At 47.2% G+C, this 17,727-nt stretch overlaps 1 protein-coding gene across 4 annotated transcripts; it reads left to right on the top strand.

Annotated features, from left to right (window-relative positions):
* Positions 1-1,963: 1,963 nt before the first annotated feature.
* On the top strand, positions 1,964-15,888 carry Vps11 (VPS11, CORVET/HOPS core subunit). 4 transcript variants are annotated; one of them, NM_001357393.1, is made up of 16 exons: positions 1,967-2,192; positions 3,650-3,798; positions 3,890-4,025; positions 4,336-4,499; positions 5,321-5,568; positions 7,208-7,342; positions 7,787-7,938; positions 8,487-8,673; positions 9,082-9,228; positions 9,346-9,534; positions 9,639-9,800; positions 10,283-10,422; positions 10,526-10,728; positions 10,869-11,040; positions 14,512-14,734; positions 15,053-15,888. In NM_001357393.1, the coding sequence occupies exons 7-16, from the start codon at positions 7,787-7,789 to the stop codon at positions 15,215-15,217; spliced, it is 1,740 nt and encodes a 579-aa protein (NP_001344322.1). In that variant the 5' UTR covers positions 1,967-2,192; positions 3,650-3,798; positions 3,890-4,025; positions 4,336-4,499; positions 5,321-5,568; positions 7,208-7,342; the 3' UTR covers positions 15,218-15,888. The 4 variants fall into 4 exon arrangements, 3 of the variants coding, with proteins under 3 accessions (NP_001344322.1, NP_082165.1, XP_017169087.1); NM_027889.2 differs by having other exon boundaries at positions 7,208-7,409; XM_017313598.1 differs by lacking the exon at positions 1,967-2,192 and having other exon boundaries at positions 3,781-3,798; positions 7,208-7,422; positions 15,053-15,756.
* Positions 15,889-17,727: the final 1,839 nt, after the last annotated feature.

The following is a 17,727-nucleotide window of genomic DNA, read 5'->3' as shown; positions in this document are numbered from 1 at the left end:
TTGTATGTTTGAACTGAGAAATGGTCCTCCTCTGTCCTGGAAGGACAGGGTCTTCGACAGAACATGCTACAGGAAGGCCACAGTCACACACAGAGTGGTGAGAGAAGGGACATCTGCCTAGATAACAAAATTCACTAAATCAGTCTCAGTGAACAAGATGTCACCTTGATATCATTGTCACTTTCTTCACAATGCTTCTTTTGACACAAACTTCATGGTTCCCCCTGACACACAAACAGGACACAGGACACAGAGCTGTTTCTACACAGAGCCGGTTGGACAGCTATGGAAGACCTTGACTTATTAAAATCACTCTACTCTCAAAGCTGCCACTCCCTGGTCTTTGCTTGCCTCTTCCTCTATAGGAAGGATAAGAAGGTTAACAGGGTCTTAGGAGTTGCATTTTGCACCTCAGCAAACATGGATTGGGTGTATGAGAAGTTATACACTCTGAAGCAGAACAGAATATAATACACAAGGTTGATTCAAACTGTGTCGGGGGCAGGACCAAACTTTTTTTAAATTTTTTCCAGCAGTTGAAAAACCGGTTTCATATACTTGCTTTCTTCCATTTATGACCTAAAATATCTCTGACAGGTTTAAAAACAAACAAACAAACTTAAGCACAGCAAGCTAGAATTCACAAAATGTGTGAAATCCTCATCAGTGACTGAGCATTTTATTGATTTGTCTGTCCCCCATTGTCACCACAAACAAACAAAAACCTCAAGACTTTCTTGGTTAGAGTAAACTTTCTGACTGGTATACAGTGGTGGATTTTCTATAGAGATCTGCACAGAAAGTACATACTGTCCATCTAGCTGCTTCTTTTTTGTTTTTGTTTTTGTTTTTGTTTTTTTCGAGACAGTGTTTCTCTGTGTAGCCCTGGCTGTCCTGGAACTCACTCTGTCTGTAGACCAGGCTGGTCTCGAACTCAGAAATCTGCCTGTCTCTGCCTCCCAAGTGCTGGGATTAAAGGCGTGCGCCACCACCACCCGGCTCTAGTTGCTTCTTGATAGCATAATTTTACTTATAAAGTTTTGTTTAGTATTATATCTAAGTACACTGTAGCTGTCTTCAGACACACCAGAAGAGGGCATCAGATCCCATTACAGATGGTTGTGAGCCACCATGTGGTTGCTAGGATTTGAACTCGGGACTTTCAGAAGAGCAGTCAGTGCTCTTAACCGCTGAGCTATCTCTTCAGCCCTATAAAGTTTTTTTTGTTTTGTTTTGTTTTTTTAATTTATTTATTATATGTAAGTACACTGTAGCTGTCTTCAGACACACCAGAAGAGGGCGTCAGATCTTATTACAGATGGTTGTGAGCCACCATGTGGTTGCTGGGAATTGAACTCGGGACCTTTGGAAGAGCAGTCAGTGCTCTTAACCTCTGAGCCATCTCTCCAGCCCTTGTTTTGTTTTTTTAAGATATATTTATTTACCCAATGTATATGAGTACACTATAGCTGTCTTCTCACACACCAGAAGAGGGCGTCAGATCTCATTACAGATGGTTGTGAGCCACCATGTGGTTGCTGGGAATTGAACTCAGGACCTCTGGAAGAGCAGTCGGTGCTCTTAACCACTGAGCCATCTCTCCAGCCCCCTATAAAGTTTTATACATCTAAAAAGCTTTGGATTTGATCGGGCAGTCTATTAACTACTTTTAAAAAGGTGGCACTTAATTACAGCTTTATTTTGCAAAATTAAAAAGCTGATGAATTAGATAGCTTCCCAAAACATTATTCTCTGCATCGAACAGAGTATTGAGTTTTGAGACACCGCCTCTCTGTGGAGGGCATGCGGACCTCGAATCGCGCCACCACTCTCTTGAAGGACGTTGTCAGTCCTAACAAGATCAAAAGAGCATTAAGGAGCTACGGAGCACGCCCCACCTCTCAGTCCCGAGCAGCAAGCCTTTTGTGCGCATGCTCCCCACTGTCACATGACTCGCCTTTCGGTTCACGTGATTTCGCTTCCGGAGGCGGGGGCCTTCGGCAAGATGGCGGCCTACCTGCAGTGGCGGCGTTTCGTTTTCTTCGAGAAGGAGCTGGTGAAGGAGCCGCTGGGTAATGATGGGGCTGCTCCCGGTGCCGCGCCTGTGTCGGGATCCGCTGCTTCCAAGTTCCTTTGCCTCCCTCCTGGCATCACTGTCTGCGACTCAGGCCGCGGGAGCCTGGTCTTTGGAGATATCCTTCTTTCGGAGGTGTTTCTTTCCTCAGCGCACGCCGGACGAGTTTCTACAGCGAATGCAATCTGTCAGTGGCGTTTTGCGTGCTCGCAGTTAGACGCGAGCCCAGATGTCTTTTGTGGGCTGATGGGAGAAAGAAGGAAGTTCATTTTCTCACTTGTCAACTGAGCAGTCCTGAGCAAGTCATTTAACTCTCGGCTTCAGGTTCCTTTACTGGAAAAAGGTTGTTAATGCCAGTTTGACAAAGGTTAAGATCGGCCCCCTCGCAAATAGACGCAACTTGCCTTTAAAATATGTGTGTGTGTGTGTGTGTGTGTGTGTGTGTGTTTGATTGTGAGTGTGTGTGAGGTGTTACAGTCCCTGTCTAATATTGTAGGCGAGGAGGTAGATAGATAAGGACTTTGTTTGCTTTGTTCACGAGCTATGAGCTATGTGGGGAAGCCCTTGGGATGTACAGTCAGACCCCAGCTGAGGTCTCAAGCCACTGGTAGTTACAAACTACATAGGGGCTACTTTTTCCTTTCAGAGACGCTCATTCCTCAACTTAAGATAGGTTTACATCCAGGCAGATCCATCATAAATGGAAAGTTATACAAGCCAAAAATGCATTTATCTTGCCTAGTCTACCAGTCTAAATAGCAACAGAGTACACTATAACTATACTATATCAATGTTCCCTTCTGATTCCATTGCTGACCGGGAGCTAAATGTGCCCAGCATCACAAGAGAGTATCTTTTTCAACATCTTGGACAGGGTCTCAATGTGTAGACTAGGCTGGTCTTGAACTCACGCCCATCTCTTGGCTCCAGATCACTGGGATTAAGGGCTATCCTCAAAGGAGTATCTTACCCATATTACTAGCTCTGGAAACTTGTCAATTATGCTTTCTTCTTACATGCTCTGCCCCTCAGCCCTCAAAGTAGAATTTCTGCTGCTTGTCACTTTTGTAGGATTGTAAATTAAAAGTTGCTAAGTCAGTGACAACACACTGATCATACTTTTAATTTTTAAATAAGGTGCAGTAAGAAATTAGCAACAATAATACTAAAACAGGACAATTATAATAATATCCTGTAATTGAAATTATGTGAATGTAATCTCTCTTAAGATTACAAGTGCATGTGTGTGTTTCATTTCCTTCTTTCTTTTTTAAATTTATAACACAAGATCCCATTTAGCCAAGGATGACTTCTAACCTTCTTACCTTTACCTCTGGAGTTCTAAGATTACAAACATGTGCCTCTGCACCCAGTTATATATGGTGCTAGATATCTAACCCAGGGCCTTGTGTGTGCTAAGGAAGTGTCAGTTGTGTGCTATGTCTCCAGCCCTGGCTTCTCCTAAGATATTTTAATTCCTCCTTGTACTATTAATGCATAGAATATGCAGCTGTAGACGAGGTGGGGGAGGGTCACGTCACTCCTTGGAAAAGAGGCACCTTGACCACCCTGCACATATGGAAGGCCAGATCTGGTTCTTGCCACGTTCTCTACAGCTTACAGGGTTCCAGGCCTACAAACTACGGGTGACACACTTATATCAGCTGAAGCAGCACAATATTCTGGCATCGGTTGGTGAGGATGAAGAGGGTATTAACCCTCTGGTAAGTCCCAGAAAAGAAAAATCCAGAAGCCCGAGGAATGGTTTTTGGTTGGAGGGAAACTAACTTTCACATGTCTGTGGTCTGTCTCTAGGTAAAGATCTGGAACCTGGAAAAGAGAGACGGTGGCAATCCACTCTGCACCCGGATTTTCCCTGCCATCCCAGGGACAGAGCCAACTGTTGTGTCTTGTTTGACGGTCCATGAGAATCTCAACTTTATGGCCATTGGTATGCTGAAAGGAGGAAAAAACGCATTCCTAGATTTTTTAAAAAATGACTTATTTTTATTTTATGTACATTGGTGTTTTGCTTATACATATGTCTGTGTGATGGTGTTAGGTTCCCCAGAACTGGAGTTACAGGCAGTTGTGAGCTGCCATGTGGGCGCTGGGAATTGAACCTGGGTCCTCTGGAAAAGCAGCCAGTGCTCTTAACCACTGAGCCTCTTCTCCAGCTCCCATTCCTAGATTTTTAAATACATTTTCTTTGACGTGGTCTCTGCAGTTGATACGTGCTGCCACTGTTTTCTGTTTTTCAGGGTTCACAGATGGCAGTGTCACCCTGAACAAGGGAGATATTACCCGGGACCGGCACAGCAAGACGCAGATTTTGCACAAGGGCAACTATCCCGTTACTGGGCTGGCCTTTCGCCAAGCAGGAAAGACCACCCACTTGTTTGTCGTGACAACTGAAAATGTTCAGGTATCATCAAGGTCATGCCCAAGGGAACCAACAGGCGAGGTTGGAGAGTCCTACAGTTTTTAAATTATAGCACTTTGTTTTCCCAGTTTATTATTTTATTTCTTCATATAGGAGACTAAGAGGTAGACTTAGGAAAATGACTCTGTGCCTGTAATAGCATAATGTGACTCTCCCTTGTCAGGCACAGTTAGACAAAGAGCTTTAGCTCTCCGGTTCCTGGTAGTTCCTGGAGTTACAGGTGGTTGTGAGCTGCCTTTGGAAAGTGTTTGGCCCGAAGGATCAAGCCCCGAACCCCCTGTTTACTGTGGTCACACTGGTGGGAACTGCCTTCCCAACCTAGGACCACACTTTTGATAACCAGCAAAGAACCGATGCAGTTTTTAACTTGCAGGATTCTGCTGATAGCTTCTGATAGTATAAAAGAAAGAGAGGGCTGGTGAGATGGCTCAGTGGGTAAGAGCACCCGACTGCTCTTCCGAAGGTCCAGAGTTCAAATCCCAGCAACCACATGGTGGCTCACAACCATCTGTAATAAGATCTGACGCCCTCTTCTGGTGTGTCTGAAGACAGCTACAGTGTACTTACATATAATAAATAAATAAATCTTAAAAAAAAAAAAAAAAAAAAAAAAAAAAGAAAGAGAATATGGCCCCCAGTACATTCATCTAATGGCTAGGTGATAGTGATGGAGAAGGCAAGTGGCCAGGAGAGATAGAAATGCCAAGTGGAAAACCAGTAAGAGTCAGCAGGGAAGTGGGAATGTTGGTCGGTATGAAGGCTGCCTCTTCAAAGGGAGCCTGCTAACTTCTTCCCTTTGGCAGTCTTATATAGTTTCTGGAAAGGACTACCCTCGTGTGGAGTTGGACACCCATGGTTGTGGCCTGCGCTGTTCAGCCCTGAGCGACCCTTCTCAAGACCTGCAGTTCATTGTTGCTGGGGATGAGTGTGTCTACCTTTACCAGCCTGATGAACGTGGACCCTGCTTTGCCTTTGAGGGCCATAAGCTCATCGTGCACTGGTTTAGAGGCTACCTTGTCATTGTCTCCCGTGACCGGAAAGTTTCTCCCAAGTAAGACTCCAGGGAAAAGGAAAGAGGGAAAAGGAAAGAGGGAAAAGGAGAGGACTGACTTATTCCCCAGAACTATCGTTTTCTAAAATCCTAAGCCTCGATCCAGCTAGTCTGTCACTTGAGGGGTTTTTGTTGTTGTTGTTGTTGTTTGTTTGTTTCTTTTTCGAGACAGGGTTTCTCTGTTTAGCCCTGGCTGTCCTGGAACTCACTCTGTAGACCAGGCTGTCCTCGGTCAAACTCAGAAATCCACCTGCCTCTGCCTCCCAAATGCTGGGATTAAAGGCGTGCACCACCACTGCCTGGCTTGTCACTTGAATTTTATGTAGATTGTTCTTCCACCTAGATTTAGTTGCTAATTTTTTTTTAAAGATATATTTATTTTATATATGTGAGTACATTGTCACTGTCTTCAGACATACCAGAAGAGGGCATTGGACCCAATTACAGATGGTTGTGAGCCACCATGTGGTTGCTGGAATTTGAATTGAGGACCTCTGGAAAAGCAGTCAGTGCTCTTAACCACTGAACTATCTCTCCAGACGCCTTAGTTAGCTATTTTTACTGGAAAATGTGTTGTTTATTTTATTTTTAAAATTTACTTATTTTATGTATTATGAGTGGTCTATCCGCATGTATACCTGCATGCCAGAAGGGGGCATCAGATCACTTCTAAATGGTGTCAGAGGAACTACAAGGTGCTATAAAGTATATGGCATGGGTTTTTTTGTTTGAGGTTTCTCAGAGCACTACAAAGGGACTGGTGGGCTTTTTGCATAGTGAAAGCACTCCCTGTTGGTTTTGTGTGTGTATAATGTTCATGTGTGTGCAGGTGCGTGTATGGCCACGTGTGTGGAGGCCAGAGGACAACCTCAGGCACTATCCACTTGGCCTGTTTGGGGACAGTCTCTGACTGGCCTGGGACTTACCAGGTAGACTAGGCCGGCCTGCAGGTCAGCAACCAGTGAGACCCCAGGATGTGCCTGTACCCATTTCACTGGCCAAGTATATACCGCTGCACCTATTGTTTTATTTTCATTTTTTTTTATCTTTAATTATGTTTATGGATTTTGTGCACAGGAGTGCAGGTGCTCTGGGGGGCAGAGACATCCAATCCCTTAGATACAGGTGGTTGTGAGTCACCTGATGGGTGCTGGGAACTGAACTGGGGTCCTCTGAAAGAGTACTGAGTGCTCTTGCCTGCTGTGCCATCTCTCCAACCCCTGTACCAGGGTTGTTTGGTGTTTGCTATTGTTGTAAATATGGGTTCTAAGGATTGACTGAGATCCTGGTGCCTGCAGAGCAAGTACTTTATCACCAGAGCCCTCTCCCGGCGCCTGCTGGGTTCGTTTCACTCAGCACATTGTCTCACTTACCAGGCGACGGGTGGACATCTGAATGTTTACTTTCTACTCTGTTGGCTAGGATTACCGATAGGATACTAGAGGGTAAGACCAGGATTGTGTGTTCTTTTCCACAGCTGTCAGCACAATTCTGCATGTAGGAGATGAGTGGCTGGAGGGGCCCATGAGGTGATTTGTTCTAACTGGAATGGGGCAGCACCGAAGTTGTCATGGGAAGGAGCCATAAGGGAACTGAGATGGGGTGATGTAAATAGTGGGTGCTTTTCTTTCCCGTGCAGGTCCGAGTTTACCAGCAGGGACTCACAGAACTCCGACAAGCAGATTCTCAACATCTATGACCTGTGCAACAAGTTCATAGCCTACAGCGCTGGGTTTGAGGATATAGTGGATGTGCTGGCTGAGTGGGGCTCCTTGTACGTGCTGACGCGGGATGGGCGGGTCCACGCATTGCAGGAGAAGGACACACAGACCAAACTGGAGGCAAGGCCACCAGGTTCTAAGAGCTGGCACAAGCATCTAGAAGTAGCTCCAGGAATAGGTTTCTTAGGTCACCTGGGCCCAGTGACTTCTCTTTCCTTTGGGTCACACAGAGCCTTCCTCAGTTTCCTTAGGGTCTAAGATGTGGCTTTGGAGGGAAGTAATGGCTGGGAGGTAGGCCAACTCTCCTTGTTTACAGAGACCTTCTGTAGGTGAGGTGATTGATGTTGGTGTTGGTCTTGGGGTTATCTTGAGGTCTTTGTCTAGACTGTAGGCAGAATATAACTCCAGGACTGTCTACTGTGTCTGTTATGGGTACTTTTGGAGAGGGTATACTCTCAGGACTCTTTCTACCAATGTCCTAATCTCTCTTCTTCTAGATGCTGTTTAAGAAGAATCTATTTGAGATGGCAATTAATCTGGCTAAGAGTCAACATTTGGACAGTGATGGGTTGGCTCAAATCTTCATGCAGTATGGAGACCATCTCTACAGCAAGGGCAACCATGATGGGGCTGTGCAGCAGTATATCCGGTTAGTCTGGGTATGCTCTGGGATGTAGCTCTGGATGCAGAACAGACAGCTAGACTGCTGAAACTCATGCCAGAGGGGAGGGCAGAAGTGGAGGGTGTTGTATTTCATCAGGAAGAGTTCACTTTTCCTGTGGAAACTGTGGTGCTGCCTGTGTGAGGAGAGCTGGTGAGAGTGCCTGAGTCCCAGGACTGAAGCAGGGTTGTGTACTACACAGTGAGTCTGTCTTCACACACAAGGCCTGGTATAGTACTTGGGACGCAGAGGCAGAGGCAGGCAGATCTCTGTGAGTTGAAGGCCAGCCTGGTCCAGGTAACGATTTCTCAAGCCAGCCTTCACTACATAATGAGACCTTGCCTCAAAAGCAACAAGAAAAAAGAACCAGTGTTGTGGAGCCTCGAATGGTGTGGCTTATACTAAGTTTAGTATCACTGAAACCGCATTGACTTTGTTAGAAGTGGGCTATGTAGGACACACTAACAGGTCTGTAGTGATCGATCCCTGTGCAGTTGACTTGACAAAGTACTCTAATCCTGATGATGTTTCCCTAGAACCATTGGAAAGTTGGAGCCATCCTATGTGATCCGGAAGTTTCTGGATGCCCAGCGCATCCACAACTTGACCGCCTACCTGCAAACCCTGCATCGGCAGTCTCTGGCTAATGCTGATCATACCACCCTGCTTCTGAACTGCTATACCAAGCTCAAGGACAGCTCGAAGCTGGAGGAATTCATCAAGGTGAAGGGTGGTGTTGGACTGGATGGTTCCTGGTAGGCTTCACTGAGCCTGAAGTGCCTTTGCTCAGACTTGCTGTTCTTCAGCATGACGTAGGAAAGCAGAGGGCCAGCTTGGGAACCAGTGCTCTCTCCTCTAAGAGGAGCTGCTCCTACTGTCTAGAACATTCCATGGCACTGAAGCCCAATAAGTGCCATTAAGGAAGCCCCGAGTCCCTAGAAATGTCTTCCTAGTGATAGGGACAGAGGAGAGCCTTGGGTCTTGAAGCAGAAGTTGCAAAAGGCTGGTTGGCATGTTTTTCAAGCCAGGATGTAATTGCCCTGTGGAAACATGCTGTAATGGCAGATGCCTGTTTAGTCTCTCTTCTGTAGCCACTTCATGCAAATGAAGTGTTTAATGTCTTATTGGCAGACAAAGAGTGAGAGTGAAGTCCACTTTGATGTAGAGACAGCCATCAAGGTCCTCCGGCAGGCTGGCTACTACTCCCATGCCCTCTATCTGGCTGAGAATCATGCACATCATGAGTGGTACTTGAAGATCCAGCTAGAGGACATTAAGGTGGGTGAGGTTCTTGCTTTGGGCAGAATGCCACTTTGAAGACACACTTAAAAATAAAAATACATCCTGGTGGGTGAGACCGACCGGGGCACTTCTTCACCTGTCACCTCTCCACAGAACTATCAGGAAGCCCTTCGGTATATCGGGAAGCTGCCTTTCGAGCAAGCGGAGAGTAACATGAAACGCTATGGCAAGACCCTCATGCACCACATACCGGAGCAGACAACCCAGTTGCTGAAAGGCCTCTGCACTGACTATCGACCCAGTCTGGAAGGCCGAGGCGATCGGGAGGCTCTGAGCTGCCGGGTGAGACCTGGGAAGCAGTTTGAGTAGCAGGGGTCACCTTAGAGGCCTGTGAGCGCTGAGCCACCTTCCTTAGCCACCATGCTTGCTTCTCCCCTCTGTCCCAGGCCAGTTCTGAGGAGTTCATCCCCATCTTTGCCAACAACCCACGAGAGCTGAAAGCCTTCCTAGAACACATGAGTGAGGTGCAGCCGGACTCACCGCAGGGCATCTATGACACGCTCCTGGAGCTGCGGCTGCAGAACTGGGCCCATGAGAAAGATCCCCAGGTACCCTGACTGGAGCCATGGGAGGTGCTGGAAAGCAGCGAGCTGGGCGGTCCCTGCTCTAGCACGTGGGAGGCCTTGGTGAATAGAGAAAAGCTAGCTCCTTTTGTGCCTGCTCTCCAGCCCTGCGGCTGACTTTTGTTGCTTTATCTAGAGCAGTGGTTCTCAACCTTCCTAATGCTGCGACCTTTGATACAGTTCCTCACGATGTGGTGACCCAGTCATGAAACGATTTCCTTCGTACTTTATAACTGTAATTTTTGCTACTGTTATGAATTATAATGTCAGTATTTTGGAGGTAAAGGTTTTGCTCAGGGGTTAAGACCCACAGGTTGAGAAGCGCTGATGTTGAGAGTAGTCCCTTTCCTCTGGGGCCAGATAGGTTTTACTGATGGGAAATTGGATTGCGAGGGACATTTGATTTGCCTTGTCTAAAAGACCTTGTGCCATCTGATGACTAAGGGCCCAACCACTTTCTCCTGTAGGCCAAGGAGAAACTTCATGCAGAGGCCATCTCCCTGCTGAAGAGTGGCCGATTCTGTGACGTGTTTGACAAGGCATTGGTTCTGTGCCAGATGCACGACTTCCAGGATGGGGTCCTTTACCTCTATGAGCAGGGGAAGCTGTGAGTTTGGGGGACCCTCAGGGGAAAGGAAGATTCGGGTGATCTTTGCAGGACAACCCATGAGGTGGACAACTCGTGAGGTGTGCCCTGTTCCTGGCCCCAGGTTCCAGCAGATCATGCATTACCACATGCAGCACGAGCAGTACCGGCAGGTGATTGCCGTGTGTGAGCGCCATGGAGAGCAGGAGCCCTCCCTGTGGGAACAGGCCCTCAGCTACTTCGCCCGCAAGGAGGAGGACTGCAAGGAGTATGTGGCGGCTGTGCTCAGGCACATTGAGAACAAGAGCCTCATGCCGCCTCTTCTAGGTACGTGTGAGGACAGGCTGCCCTTGAGGACAGGCTGCCGCAGCTAGGGGCTCTGCATGGCGGTGGCGGCGGCGGCGGCTGCTGCTACTGCTGCTACTGCTTCTGCTGCTTCATTCTTCCCTCTTGGTCCCCAATTTCAGTGGTGCAGACCCTGGCCCACAACTCCACAGCTACCCTGTCTATCATCCGAGATTACCTGGTCCAAAAACTGCAGAAACAGAGCCAGCAGATTGCACAGGATGAGCTCCGGGTGCGGCGATACAGAGAGGAGACCACTCGCATCCGCCAGGAAATCCAGGAGCTCAAGGCGAGGTAGCCATGCTGGGGTGTGGGAGTGGGGTGGGGCTGGCTTTGGCTGTTACGGTGTGCTGCTGTGCTGCTGTATTGAGGTAGCCATGCTGGGGTGTGTGCAGTGGGGCGGGGCTGGCTTTGGCTGTCAACAGTGTGCTGCTCTATGCTGCTGTTGCTCTCTCAGAGGATTATGAAGTGTGTTGGAGCTCCTACTTTGTTTCTTCCTGTTTTTTCTCCCTTTCTCCCCTTTTCCCTTCATCAAAGATTAACCTCAGGCGTTGGTTTTTAACCTGTGGGTCGTGACCCCTTTGGGGTCACATATAAGATATTCTGTGTATTAGATATTTATATTATGATTCATAACAGAAGCAAAATTACAGTTACAAAGTAGCAACAAAAGTATTTTTGTGGTTGGGGTCACCACAACCTGACCTGGATTAAAGAGTCGTGGCATTGGGAAGGTTGAGGGGCACTGGGGCCTTCCGCACATGGGAGGCTCCTACCCTTCCACTGAAACTATACACCTCCAGCCCTCTGAAGATGTTTTAGTGGATTCTAAAAAAAAATGATTAGTTATATATCCTCCTGGTTTGGTTTGGTTTTTTTGTTTGAGACAGGGTCTGTCTATATAGCCATAGCTGTCCTAGAACTCCCTGTGTAGACTGAACTGGCCTAGAAGACAGAGATACACACCTGCTTTGCCTCCTGAGTACTGGGATTCAAGGCGTGTGCCACCATGGCCAGCCATAAATCCAGTGTTCTTACCCACTGAGCCATCTCACCAGCCCCCTGTTTTGGTTTTCTGTGTGCAAGTGTGGCTGCCTGTATGCCACAGGGCCATGTGGAAGTCAGAGGACTGCTTTAATAATTCTTGACTAGTCTTTCTTATTTCTGCTATGCTGCATATCTGACCCGCCAGTTTCCACCTCTAGGAGTGCGGGATCACAAGTATGCACTATCACTTCCCACTTCCCACATGGGGTTCAGGGCTCAAACTCAGATGCCAGGCTAGGACAGCAAGTGCTGTCACCTCTGCTGAGGTGCCCAGCCTCCTCTTGCAGGCATGTGTCACCTCTGCTGAGGTGCCCAGCCTCCTCTTGCAGGCATGTGTGCCAGGCTGGTGAGGAACAGCTGATTCCACTGCCTCAGCCTTCTCAGTAGCTGTGGTTACAGGCCTGGGTTTTCATTTTACTTTATGTGCGTTGGCGTTTTGTTTTTCCTGCATGTGTGGCTGAGTGAGTGAGGATATTGGATTTTAGAGTTACAGACAGGTGCCATGTGGGTGCCAGAAATTGAACCCGGGTTCTTGAGAAGAATAGCCGATGCTCTTATCCTCTGAACCATCTTTCCAGCCCATGTCTTGTGTTATTTTTGAGACATAATCTTACTCTGCAGCCTGGGCTGACCTTGAGCTCAACTCAAAGTGATCTTTCTGCTTCTTCCTCCTAAGTGCTAGGATTGCAAAGACAAGCCATCATGCCTGGATAGAATTGTCAATAGTAGAGATTATTCCCAAGTGCTAAGTCTTGGGGAGTTTGTTCTGTTTGTTTGAGACAGTCTCATGTAGCTGAAGCTAACCCTGGACTCCTTAATCCTCCTGAAGTGCTGGGATCACAGGCATTCATTACCATGCCCAGCTATAAGGTATTCTGTCTGTTCTCCCCATTACATTGTAAATTATCTATCTATCTATCTATCTATCTATCTATCTATCTATCTATCTATCTATCTATCTATCTACCTACCTACCTACCTACCTACCTACCTACCTACCTACCTACCTACCTACCTATTTATTGGTTTTTTCAAGACAGGGTTTCTCTGTGTAGCCCTGGCTGTCCTGGAACTCACTTTGTAGACCAGGTTGGCCTTGAACTCAGAAATCCGCCTGCCTCTGCCTCCCAAGTGCTGGGATTAAAGGCGTGCACCACCACTCCCTGGCCATATAATATTTATCATGAAATGGTTTCTCATTCCACTTAGCCTTTACTATAATGTCCAGTGCCTTTCATGAATAACACAGACAGGTAGCCCTGCCTTCTTCGACATGATGTTCTTGAGACATACATTAAACATTTTAAAAAGGCAGACTTGGGGCTATAGAGATGGCTTGACAGTTAATAGTGCTTGCTGTGCTTGCAGAGGACCTGGGTTCAGTTCCCAGCACCCACACCAGGTGCCTCACAACTGCCTGTAACTCCATCTCCAGGAATTTTGGCGTCGTCTTCTGACCTCCGCAAGTATCCACACTCTATCATGCACACACACACACACATTCAGGCACATACATAACATTTAAAAGAAATATAGAAAGCAAACAGGTCGATGGTTACAGTGTTTGAGATACTTGTAAATTCTGAGAAGAAAATAAACGGAGAAAGAGAAGGGGACTAGAGAGATGGCTCAGTGATTAAGAGCGTGTCCTATTGTTGTGGAGCCAGCTAGTTCAGTTCCCAGCATTCCTGTCAGGTGCTCAACCACGTCTAACTCCACTGCAGCTCATGCACACAGAACTGAAAAAAGAAATCTTAAACATAAAAGTGGCGGCCGGGCGTGGTGGCGCACGCCTTTAATCCCAGCACTCGGGAGACAGAGGCAGGCAGATTTCTGAGTTCAAGGCCAACCTGGTCTACAAAGTGAGTTCCAGGACAACCAGGGCTACACAGAGAAACCCTGTCTCGAAAAACCATGAATGAATGAATGAATGAATGAATGAATATGGCAGGAAGGGGCTAGAAGATAAGGTTTAGTGGTTAGATGCTTGTTGTTCTTGCAGAGGTCCTGAGTTCAATTCCCAGCAAACACATGGTGGCTCACAACTATCTTTAATGGGATCTGATGCCCTCTTCTGGTGTGTCTGAAGACAAGTATAGTGTACTCATATGCAACAAATAAATCTTTAAAAAAAAAAACCAACAACAAAACTTCGACTCCAAGGGATTCAGCATCCTTCCCTGACCTCCTGTGGTACACATATATATATATCACTCATATAAAATTCATAAAATAAAAATGCATAGAATAAAAATAAAGCCAGGTATGAAAATCTTTTAAAAATAATAACAAAGGGAGAACAAAATGGTGTATGTTTGTCTTGGGGTGGGGTGGGATGTGAATGCCATGATACTGAAGATTGAATGAAGGCTCTGAACCTTACTAATTAAACACCCTGCTACTAAATTAGATCTGCATTTCCTTCCCCTTATTGCAAATGTCTGCCACAGTTTGTGGGCAGGAAAGGCTCCTTTAAAGGATTTGGTGGCAGTTTGAAAACTGGAAGAGGGCACAGTTTATCCTCCTGGATGACTGGCACTTAGAAACCTTCACTCCAGGTTGGCGCTTTTATACCTGTTTGACTCCCTTTGGGTGGGAAGAACAGGCAGGGTTTCTGTGACCTCCCAAGGGACCGTGTGCATCCTGCTTCCTTTCCTCTCTCCTGGGTGCTTGTCCCCGCCCTCACTGTCTGCCACTGTTTCTGTCTCCTGCCTGTAGTCCAAAGATTTTCCAGAAGACCAAGTGTAGCATCTGTAACAGTGCCTTGGAGCTGCCCTCAGTCCACTTCCTGTGTGGCCACTCCTTCCACCAACACTGCTTTGAGAGTTACTCAGAAAGTGATGCTGACTGCCCCACCTGCCTCCCTGAGAACCGCAAGGTGATGGATATGATCCGGGCCCAGGAACAGAAACGAGATCTCCACGATCAGTTCCAACATCAGGTGGGAATGAGCAGGTTAAAAAGGGTGGGGGACAGGGTGGTCTGGAGAGTGCTCAGTAGTTCAGAGAGCAGGAAGTGCTCTTGAGGACCTGAGATAATTTCCCAACACCAGAATCAGGAGGCTCACAATTGCCTGATCCAGCTCCATGGTATCTAATGCCCTCTTCTGGTCTCCATTGGTACATGCATGCACACAAACTCACTCTCACACACACACAATCTACCATCAGTACCACAGGGTCCTCAGAGTGCCAGAGGATTTGTCCCCTTTTCAGTCAGCAAGTGAGCACTGTAGGCCTGATTCTTTGTTTCCTTGTAGCTCAAGTGCTCGAATGACAGCTTCTCTGTGATTGCGGACTACTTTGGCCGAGGGGTTTTCAACAAGTTGACTCTGCTGACCGACCCTCCTACAGCCAGACTGACCCCCAGCCTGGAGGCTGGACTGCAGCGGGACCTGCTGATGCACTCCAGGAGGGGAACTTAGTTAGGCAGCTCCTGGGGAAGCCTATATCCCTGGGCCTCTGAAGCACAGACGTAGGCCTGAGGAAGAGATGGTAGCAGACATGACCACAGTTCCGGAGCCTCAGGACTCAAGAAGGGACTCTGCTTTTCCTGCCTCCTCCTTTTGCCAGCCTGCTGTCCCTCCTGCTGACCAGCAGTATAGATTCTTCTACACCAGTGAGGAAGGCCACCTCAGCAACCTCTCTGGACAATAGCTGCTTTATTCTCTACTCAAGGGCACCAGGCTGTGCTTGGGTCCTTGCTCCCAGAGCCTATAAATAAAAGTATAATAGTATGAGGACTGAAAAAGACTTTATGGAGACTTTCCAGGTGTTTCTTTTTTTGTTTTTGAGACAGGATGTCATTGTGTATCCTCGGCCGGCTTATAACTCATTATGTAGACCAGGCTGGCCTCAAACTCACAAAGATTCTCCTGCTCTGTCTCCTGAGTCTGGGATTAAAGGCATGTGTCATCACACTTCGCCCTCAGGTGACAAATATCTAAGAACGTCCTGAGTTCTAGTTCCTTGCCTGTGGTCTTCCTGTCTGGTTGGCTCCATAACACTTGAGTAGTGGGTGGGGCCTGTGACCTCTGGGAAGGTTAAGAAGTTCACTGTGTTGATACATAGGGCAAATATACTAAGCTGTACACTCGCTGCCTTCTGGATAGCCTCTTCCAAAGTCCCTCTGAAGTTGGGTGTGGTGGCATGTACTGCTAAACAAGAAACTGAGGCAGGAGGATCACAAGTTAGGAGCAGCCTTCATTACAGAGCCGAGGCTGGGCTATGTTTGGGCTACTTAGTTAAGACCTTACCTCAAAACAATAGGACTGAACTGCGAGCGCATCCTGGAGCAAGACATGCCGACCAGCTCTTGCTCAAGTAAGCAGAAATGGATGGCCCTCCTCCGTACGGTACCTGTGAGCCAGCACTACTGAGAGAGACAGGAGAGTCCGAGGCTTAAAGTGAGTAGTCTCAGTACCTAGTTCTCCCTGGGCTGCTGAGCACCTGTGAGGTGACTCAGCATGTCGATTACTTCCAGCCTTGTGACCAGAGTTTCATGGCTTAGGGCCACATGGTGAAAGGTCTCCCTCCAGTTGGCTTCTTACCTACACACACACACACACACACACACACACACACACACGTAGACACACACACACACACGTAGACACATACACACATAATAATATGTTTTAAAACACTCAAACAGAAGGCAGATAGCCTTGGACCTAGTCAGGATAGGTTGGTATCTTGTTGTCTTCAGTGTCAGATAAGCAAGAGAAAAGATCTTTTGTTTAAACATTTTCCCCCTTTTGAAGTTGTCAGGTTAAAGATTATGTTACTATGCTTACGGTATTTGGGGCCCTGTCAGTAAATTGTGCTCCTGTGAGATTGTTTAAAGAAAGTAACACGAGCCAGGCATGGTGGTGCATTTAGTACTGAGGAGGCAGAGGCAGGCAGATCTCTGAGTTCCAGGCCAGCTGGGGCCACACAGTGTGTCCCTGTCACAGTAAAAAAAAAAAAAAAAAAAAAATCATGGGCTCTGAGTTAAGCAGCTTTGTTTTCTGGGTTTGGTGAATTCCCTTTGTATTGTTTAGAAAGCCTTTGGATGTAGCCCTGCCTAGCCTTGAACTTGTGACAGTTGTCTTTAGTCTGTTTAGGGCTGGGCTTACAGGTGGCCACTCCGTTGGCAGTTAGACTGGATCAGACTGCCGAGACTGAGTCCTGCCTGGCTGTATTATTGGATTTCGAGCTCCTTTACATTCATTTGGTATGTGTGTGATGTGGAGGTAGGGTGGGCAGGTCAGAGGTCAGCTCTCAGAGTGGATTCTCTTCCACCTTTACCATGGATTAGAACGGGTCAGACTCAGGCCACCATGACTGCACAGGTAAGTGCTTTGCTTACTGAGCCATCTTGCAGCTCCAGGGCCATTCTTTTTCATTTTGACATGGGTTTTTTTTTTTTTTTTTTTTTGGTTTTTCGAGACAGGGTTTCTCTGTAGCCCTGGCTGTCCTGGAACTCACTTTGTAGATCAGGCTGGTCTTGAACTCAGAAATCCGCCTGCCTCTGCCTCCCAAGTGCTGGGATTAAAGGGGTGTGCCACCACACCCAGCTCGACATGGGGTCTTCCTTTGTTGTCTAGGCAGGTCTTGAACTCCTGGGCTCAAGGTGTCCTCTTCTTGTCTCAACCTCCCCAGTAGCTGGGATCATGTGAGTGCCCCGCTCCTTCCAACCACTTAGGTCAATTTCTACTTTCTCAGAACCTCAGTTTTCCCATCTGGATATTACTTTGAATAGCAATTTTGACTTAAGAAACAAATGACCTCTGTACAATGCTTGATTCATTGCTATTAATCAAAGTAGTGGAAAGAACAATTTGTTTCTTGGAGCTAACCCAAGACCTTAGGCATGTGATACAAGGGCTGTGCATACCAGTCCAGCATGTCTGTGTTTGTGTGTGCTAGGGTTCTTTTTGCTTTTGAGACAGGG

The sequence above is a fragment of the Mus musculus genome, chromosome 9, assembly GCF_000001635.26.
Source record: "Mus musculus strain C57BL/6J chromosome 9, GRCm38.p6 C57BL/6J".
Classification (NCBI taxonomy): domain Eukaryota; kingdom Metazoa; phylum Chordata; class Mammalia; order Rodentia; family Muridae; genus Mus; species Mus musculus.
The sequence above is the reverse complement of the archived record's forward strand: the minus strand, read 5'-3'. Positions and strand labels throughout refer to the sequence as shown.

Excerpts from the sequence above, each read along its gene's own strand:
- Vps11 (NM_027889.2), top strand. The coding sequence starts at position 2,006 with ATGGCGGCCTACCTGCAGTGGCGGCGTTTCGTTTTCTTCGAGAAGGAG. Across the intron at positions 3,799-3,889 it reads AAGAGGGTATTAACCCTCTG|GTAAAGATCTGGAACCTGGA; the intron begins GTAAGTCCCAGA and ends GTCTGTCTCTAG. Across the intron at positions 4,500-5,320 it reads TGACAACTGAAAATGTTCAG|TCTTATATAGTTTCTGGAAA; the intron begins GTATCATCAAGG and ends TCCCTTTGGCAG.